This window comes from Penaeus monodon, chromosome 12 (genome assembly GCF_015228065.2).
Source record: "Penaeus monodon isolate SGIC_2016 chromosome 12, NSTDA_Pmon_1, whole genome shotgun sequence".
NCBI lineage: Eukaryota > Metazoa > Arthropoda > Malacostraca > Decapoda > Penaeidae > Penaeus > Penaeus monodon.
In genome coordinates, this window is record NC_051397.1 from 43,127,286 (window position 1) to 43,135,358 (window position 8,073).

The 8,073-nt window shown below is 38.0% G+C and overlaps 1 protein-coding gene across 3 annotated transcripts in view; it reads left to right on the forward strand.

Annotated features, from left to right (window-relative positions):
* The first annotated feature begins 740 nt into the window (after nucleotides 1–740).
* The window catches only part of LOC119579476 (SWI/SNF-related matrix-associated actin-dependent regulator of chromatin subfamily A containing DEAD/H box 1 homolog), a 33,304-nt gene continuing 25,971 nt past the window's right edge, over nucleotides 741–8,073 (forward strand). For all 3 annotated transcript variants that reach the window (XM_037927312.1, XM_037927313.1, XM_037927315.1), the window contains exons 1-2: nucleotides 741–825; nucleotides 5,991–6,148. In XM_037927312.1, coding sequence (XP_037783240.1) covers nucleotides 6,025–6,148 — 124 coding nt within the window. In that variant the 5' untranslated portion in view covers nucleotides 741–825; nucleotides 5,991–6,024. The remainder of the gene's footprint in view (nucleotides 826–5,990; nucleotides 6,149–8,073) is intronic.

The window sequence follows — 8,073 nt, forward strand, 5'->3', positions numbered from 1 at the left end:
CAAAGTCCCCCACCAATCCGCATATTTTCTAAGACTGGGGTCCAATCCCTATATCCCATACCAATTGTTGCCTCTCCCTACTGTATCCCTTACCAGTCATTGTCTCTTTCTAGCTGTTGTGATCTTTTTGTATACATTAGCTCATTAGACTGTAGATTGGAGGCTATCCATCACAAGTCAGAGCAAGTTACATGTGGATTTGTTTGAAGATTTATCTGTTTATCCAATTTTTGTACCTATAAATGTATCTATTTATATCTAATTATATCTTTATATATATATTAGCTAACTATATCTGCCTATGTACTTGAAGATATCTGTCTCTCTCTTTTTATCTATTTTATCTAGATAACTAACTATATCTTTCTGTTTATCAGTCTACCTTTCTATCTGTCCAGTTATCTATCCACCTATCTATCTACATATCTACAACTATCAAGGCTAACTATGTATATATGTATGTATGTATGTATGTATGTATGTATTATATATGTATATAATTGATCTGTATCTGTTATATATGTATGTTTGTATTTAGCTACGTTATTTATTTGTTTGTTTGTTTATTTATTTATGATGTATTTATTTATTTATTTATTATTTTTATTTATTTATTTATTATTTACTTCCTCAGCTTACCTGCTATGTAAATACATAGATGAGAAATGTAAATGATGTACCTTATACGGATGTCAACAAGAGGGAAATAGAGCAATACTTATTTTCCAAGACATGTCGGGCGGGAAGCATCAGCTGTTCACTTCCTCTTTGTTTACCTCGGCGACTCCGGGCTCTTGGACCTCATATTCCTCTCTTATTCATGAGGTAAAAACATGCGGCCTCGTCTCATGGTCTTTGAAAAAAATGGAATGGAATGAGGTTTTGGTTGGGTTATTTAGTTAATTGCGATTAAGGCCTTGGGTTGAAGGAAAAACACGAAGGAAGGAAAGAGTTCAAGGAATGAAAACATTGTAACTGATTTTCTTAAAACTTTTAATTTTGGTGTTTGTTTTCAGGAACTTTTGCTTTAAACTCCATGTTTTTAACATATTTATCGAGAAATATTACTGATGCAATGAATTTCATCTCGGGAGGTTGTGAATCTATATTTGTTATGGATGATGATGTTGCCGGGAAGTTGCAAGTATGTTCTGTTTACGTAATTATCGTAGTAGAATTTTTTTTTGTTATAAACGGAATTAGAAATTGAAACTTGAGTGACACCTAATTCAATATATTAATAGTGTTTACAATTTTATTAACTTATTATCCTGATATGGTAGACAAAATAGATAGTACTGTGTGTTGTTTAGTTTAGGGTACAGTTAATGTATGGAAGGAGATTTGGGATGAATGTTATAAGAATTGCCATAGTATTCCATTCTGCAGTTAACTAAGACATTTGCCTGGCCTAATATAGTTTAATGTAATCTAACATGAGTTAATATTCAAGGTATATAACAATGGAGTGCAGATATTAACTACGAGTATATTTTGAGAAATAAGGATTAGGCACAGTATTAATGAATTTTATATTTGTTATATTGTTATAAACATTATTTTCTTTTATTGAAGTACTTTGGTTGATTCTATCTAAATATATGAAACTTGCCGTAGAACATATATTCTAGCAAGATATATTCAAGCAAAGAATGAATGTGGAATTTGTACCAACTGGCAAAAAACAAAGGTAGATTTATCCTTTTACTGCAAGGGTAATTTTCTTGAATAGCATTGCATAACCACTTGTGATGAAATTGGTATTGATGGATTCCTATCACTCGCTACTATCCAGGTATATTGCATTTATGCCGGAGTCCCCCAAACCCCTACAATCTTGGCCCTGATAGCATGGGAGAGCATGAAAGGTACTGGGGAATATATGAATAATATACACAAAGTCAGTCACTATACTTTCTAGTGCAGGGAGCTGTGCCCCCTATTACCCCCCTCATTGGTGGCTGCTGCTCCCCAACCCCTGCCCAGGAAAACAAAGAATCCTTCTTGTATTCATAGCAAGGTAGAGCATCGGACAGACTCGGCGTAGGGCACTCCTGCATGTCGGTCATGCACTCTTGCATGTCGGTCATGCACTCTAACTGGCTGTGAATATGTGGAGGATTCTTTGTTTTCTTGGGCAGAGGTTAAGGGGTAGTAGCCCTCTAAGTGGGACATTATGGGGCAGCCCCCTGCATAAGACAGTATAGTGACTGATTCTGTGTTTATTATTTGTATATTACCCTACAATTTCCCTGGTATCTTTCATACCCTCCCCTACTATTGGGGCCAAGAATGTAGGGGTTTGGGGGGTTTAGCAGCATATATGTGTACTTGAGGGAGAGAGGAATCCACCTTTACCATTCTAGAAAATTGCCCTGCATTGAAGTAGGGTGTTGAAATGTTACAGAGAAAAATGGGGAATTTTGTAATTAACCTTTTATGTCTGGCCCCATGAAAAGGGGTCTTTCAAAATTTTGTCCCATTTTATCTAATTTACCAGAAACTTAATATTGGCAATTTATTTTTGGTAGTCTGTTGGGACATGGATTATTTAGAAATATGTATATAAAGTTTTTTGACTCTGACTCTGTTCCTAGCTCTAGTGACAGTGTGTGGTTTTCCTGGATATAATGGATTTACCCATTGAATCAGGGTGATGTGGATGTCATGTCTTTAAAATTTAAGGATAGGCATGGGTTACAAGAATGCCTTGTCATAGAGAAGAAATTTGGTCAAGGGTAGGATGACGGAAACATTTTGTCATGATAGATTGTTGCTGAGTGTTGGGTGAAAGGGATATCTCATCATGAATGCACAAAGCACTTGGAGTGAGAGTGACTCAGTGGGCCCTCAGCAAGCTCCAGCAGTATTTCCACCAGCCCACAAGGGTGAAATTTTGCCGTCCATCAAAAAAGTTACTAACTGCCTAAGTCCACTTGGTGTGCTGAAGTTTTAGCTTTATCTTGCTGTGCATACTGAGGTAAAAACTGTTTGGTGTGGGGTTTAGCACCCATCAACCCTCCCCTTTGTGATGTGGAGTTTCTGGCAAGTGTGTCATATTGTAAAAAAAAATACCCCTATTCTAGCTTGTCATTACTGTTGATATAGGGTGTGAAAATGGATTAATGTAGAAACATAAAAAACAACAAATAATAAAATGTTACTTATTGTTTATATAATTGTGCAGTGGGAGAGATAATATGGAGTCTGCTCTGTGAAAAAAGTCTGTTATCTTAATACAGGATAACAGATGACAAATATAAGCCATAGAAAATGGCAAAAGAGCAAAAAATAATTGTAGAGATGAGGCAAAAATCTTGATATCATGCATTTGTGATTGTGGAGGCCAGTCCTACAAGCCATACACCTGGGAGAGTTGCCATTCAAGGTAGCCTGATCTCCAGATTTTGGTCCACAGACACACTGTGAGGTACCTGGATCTAATGGGTTAATATTTTAATAGAAGAAAGTTATGGATGTGTTTCATGAACTACCACAGATTGTTTCCCCCCCCCCCCCCCCATTCCTGTGGATATTGTTGCCATAAGGGGCTTAGGAGATGGAGACTGGGACCCAATGCTGGGGATCCCCCTTGCCTTGGGCCTCAGCCTTTGACTCGGCTAATTTGGCATGGTCTTTTCTCCTTCCCCTTTTTGTTTCTTCTTTTTCTCCAACTCCTTCTACTATCCACTTCCTAAGGTGTGAGAGCCATCTTGAAAGGTAGAAAGGCTGACTTTGTGCCAGTCATGAACAGCCTGGGGGAGCCTGGGAATGGTATTCTCATTTAGTTGTCTAGCCCTTAACCTGAAGGGTGGACTATTTCTCTCCCCAACACACCCTAGGCTTACCATGGCCAGTAATGAAGACTTTTTACCATTAATAAAGACATAGAGGGTTACCCAGTATCAGATATTCAATTATCCTGGTTCCTCGATCCCAGGCTCTCCTTTGACCATGACTATGACAATGCTACTACTACCCCTTCCTTGATGCCTATTATCACATCAGTCCAGTCCAAATCATCCATCTAGGTCAATACTCAATCGTCAGAAAACATTCCTCCTCTCCCAGCATCCTCTAGTTCATCTCCTGCAGTCCCACAACCTTCATATATTACTACTCTCCATCCTTATTGTCCACCTCTCCACAGTACTACTTTACTCAACACTACTCCCTCTTCCACACATCCCCGTCCTTCTTCTATCTCCACCTCTACAAACATCTTGAATGCTCTGTTTAGCCCAACCAAGTAGGATTGTTCCTGCCTTGTCTGAATCCCAAGCTATAGCATTATCAACCCAAAGTGACTTCAATGGTAAACCCATTCCTGCCCAACCTCATTTCTCCCTCAACACTTGTCTCCATCTCTCCAACAAACTGCCTTGTCTATGACAAAGTCATATTGTGGAGAAGACTTACTCGCCTGCTTCATGAACAATGATGTAGTATCAGTGCAGTGCTACACTATCCTCGTTAGAGGCTGTCGTGGGTCTTCCCACCAATATTGCCAAAATTACTTTCTGTACATTAGCGGAGAGTACCTCCCTCTCTAACCATATCAACTTCCTCCCCATCAATGTCAGAATTGATTGCATCTAGGCCATCCTGCCAAACACTGCCATTTCACAGCCCAATGCCCTCTCTGTGGTCACAGTTGATCAAACTTCTCGTCACAGCTACGCATGTGTACCAATTGTGGTAACTCCCATAATGTATTTTATAGGGTCTGCCCTACCTACAAGTTTGAATTGGAAGTGGCAACTCTCAGATTCAAACTTGGCCCCACTTTATGCGAAGCCAGGCAGGAAGCATGTCAACAAGGTTTGGTCCTTATGCACTCGAAGTAATTGCCAACATCCATGCTCCTACTCATGTTCCCTCTACACCCTTTCCTCCCACTCCCTCTCAACACATCCCATTCCTCCCTCTCAACACATCCCATTCCTCCCTGCATCAGGGACATCATCCCCCATCCTTCCTCATTATCCCCTCAGCTTCCCCTTGGATACCCATGCAGCCCTTATTACAACAGCCTCCTTCCCTGGATTCTCTCCCTCTTGACATCTTTCCTGATCACTCTTAAACCCCTTTCTTCTTTGCTAATCCCTACCTTACCCTGTGGACATTGTTGCAAAATTCCACACTTCATCCTTTGATAACTTGGATGTAATCACTCTTTGTTAATCTCTACTTCCTGAACTACTATGACTACTGACATGTGGCACATTTAATCATCAACTAATCCTCCTCTTTATGCATATTTAATCAACTAATCCCCCTCTTTATGCACATTTAATCATCAACTAATCCCACTCTTTAACTTTTTCACTATTACTCCTTTCTATCTTTTTTTATGACTTTTTTATGATGTCTAACACATTTATTTTGCTTTTTATCCATTAACCATTAACCACAGATAGGCATTGATTGACCCCACTATTATTAACATCTTCCAGTATACAGAGAAATAGTTTACTTTATTTTTCCCAGTATTACTATCTTGAGAATCTTCAATCCTAACCTTTTTTAAAACAAAATTTTGGTATTTGGTAAGCAGTCAAAATAATGCAGTTTGACTGCTGATGAGAATTTTATTAGGATGTACTATTGATGTCTCAAAGTGCACTCCTCTTTATATTTATGTTTAACCCAAATCCAATGGGCATGGCATATACATACATGCCATGCCCATTGTGAGTTTACTTTATTAATTGTTTTAACACATAGATGGTAAACTTGTATTAAGTCACCAATGAGGCAAATGCTTCCTATCTCGCTTGTTTTCCCTTTTCTTTGAGTTTCGAAAATATTTTACGTTATCTTATATTGCTGTTACTAATGTCTATTACATTATTGTAATTATAATGTCTATAATAAAAATAACACCATCGATATTTATAGCATTAGTAAAAAAAAAAAAGTTTTTTGTCATCCTGTTAGTTAAACTGTGTTTGATCAATCTGCAATATGCATTTCTTATCTCATTGCAGACAGTATTGAGGTAACAGCTGCAACCCCTTGAAGATGAATGGTGAGGGGGTAGACTCTGCCAAGAGTGATGCCAATGGCAATGCCAACAAGAAAGGCTCCCTAGGGGGTGGCCTCAGGAACTTCCGCATGGACAAGGAGGACACGGCCAAAGGGCAGAGTGAGTGCCTTGTATTTTGCTTTCTGTGATTTGTGTTTAGTATAGTTAGTAAATGTTGGGGTAAATGTTACAAATGCACCCAAGCTGCAGTCTTTGTGTCTGCCGGCACTGAGGCAAAGGCCAGCAGACATACACCGTGTTCATTTTGAAAGAAGGAACCTGTCCTAAACATCCATGAGATATGTAATGGAAGTTTGCTTCTCTTTGCTGATTATAAAGTGAAAGTTTACAACAGGACCATACTCAGATGAACAAAAGAGCTAACCCTACCACAAAGTATGAACCCAAAACATTCCTAACCCAGGGGTTTTGTTCCTCAAAGTCCCCCACCAATCCGCATATTTTCTAAGACTTGGGTCCTATCCCTATATCCCATACCAATTGTTGCCTCTCCCTACTGTATCCCTTACCAGTCATTGTGTCTTTCTAGCTGTTGTGATCTTTTTGTATACATTAGCTCATTAGACTGTAGATTGGAGGCTATCCATCACAAGTCAGAGCAAGTTACATGTGGATTTGTTTGAAGATTTATCTGTTTATCCAATTTTTGTACCAATTAATGTATCTATTTATATCTAATTATATCTTTATATATATATTAGCTAATTATATCTGCCTATGTACTTTAAGATATCTGTCTCTCTCTTTTTATCTATTTTATCTAGATAACTAACTATATCTTTCTGTTTATCAGTCTACCTTTCTATCTCTCCAGTTATCTATCCACCTATCTATCTACATATCTACAACTATCAAGGCTAACTATGTATGTATGTATGTATGTATGTATGTATGTATGTATGTATGTATGTATATGTATATATTTGTATCTGTATCTGCTTATATATGTATGTTTGTATTTAGCTACGGTTATTTATTTGTTTGTTTGTTTATTTATTTTATTTATGTATTTATTTATTTATTTATTTATTTATTTATTTATTTATTTATTTATTTATTTACTTCCTCAGCTTACCTGCTTATGTAAATACATAGATGACTCTATATTTATGTACATTAAGGCAAACATGTAAGCGGGCATGTGTGTGTGTGTGTGTGTGTGTGTGTGTGTGTGTGTGTGTGTGTGTGTGTGTGTGTGTGTGTGTGTGTGTGTGTGTGTGTGTGTGTGTGTGTGAGTGTGTGAGTGTTTGAGTGTGTGAGTGTGAGTGTGTATGTGTATGTATATGTGTGTGTATGTATGTATGTATGTATGTGTGTATATTTGTTTTTTTTGTCTATTGATTTATGAAAATATACATATATGCACACATACATACATATATATGTATACATCTATATACATACATATGTATGTATACATCTATATACATACATATATATGTATGCATATATATACATGCATGCATACATACCTACATGTATATATACACACATACATGTACATATATTTATATATATATATATATATATATATATATATATATATATATATATATATATATATATATATATATATATATATATATACATACACATGAGGGCCGTGGTGGCCGAATGGTTAGAGTGTCGGACTCAAGACTGTCACGACGGCAATCTGAGTTCGAGGGTTCGAATTACCGACCGCCGCATTGTTTCCCTTGGGCAAGGAACTTCACCTCGATTGCCTGACTAGCCACTGGGTGGCCAAGCCAGCCCAAGTCAGTGCCGGGTAAATAGAGATGGTGACTCGATAAAAACACCGGGCGGAAGGCAATGGCAAACCACCGCTCTAAATTGCTAAGAAAAAATCATGGAAGCCCATGATCGTCAAGTCCGCGGTGGCCGAATGGTTAGAGCGTCGGACTCAAGACTGCCACGACGGCAATCTGAGTTCAAGGGTTCGAGTCACCGACCGCCACGTTGTTCCCTTTGGCAAGAAACTTCACCTTGATTGCCTACCTAGCCACTGGGTGGCCAAGCCAGCC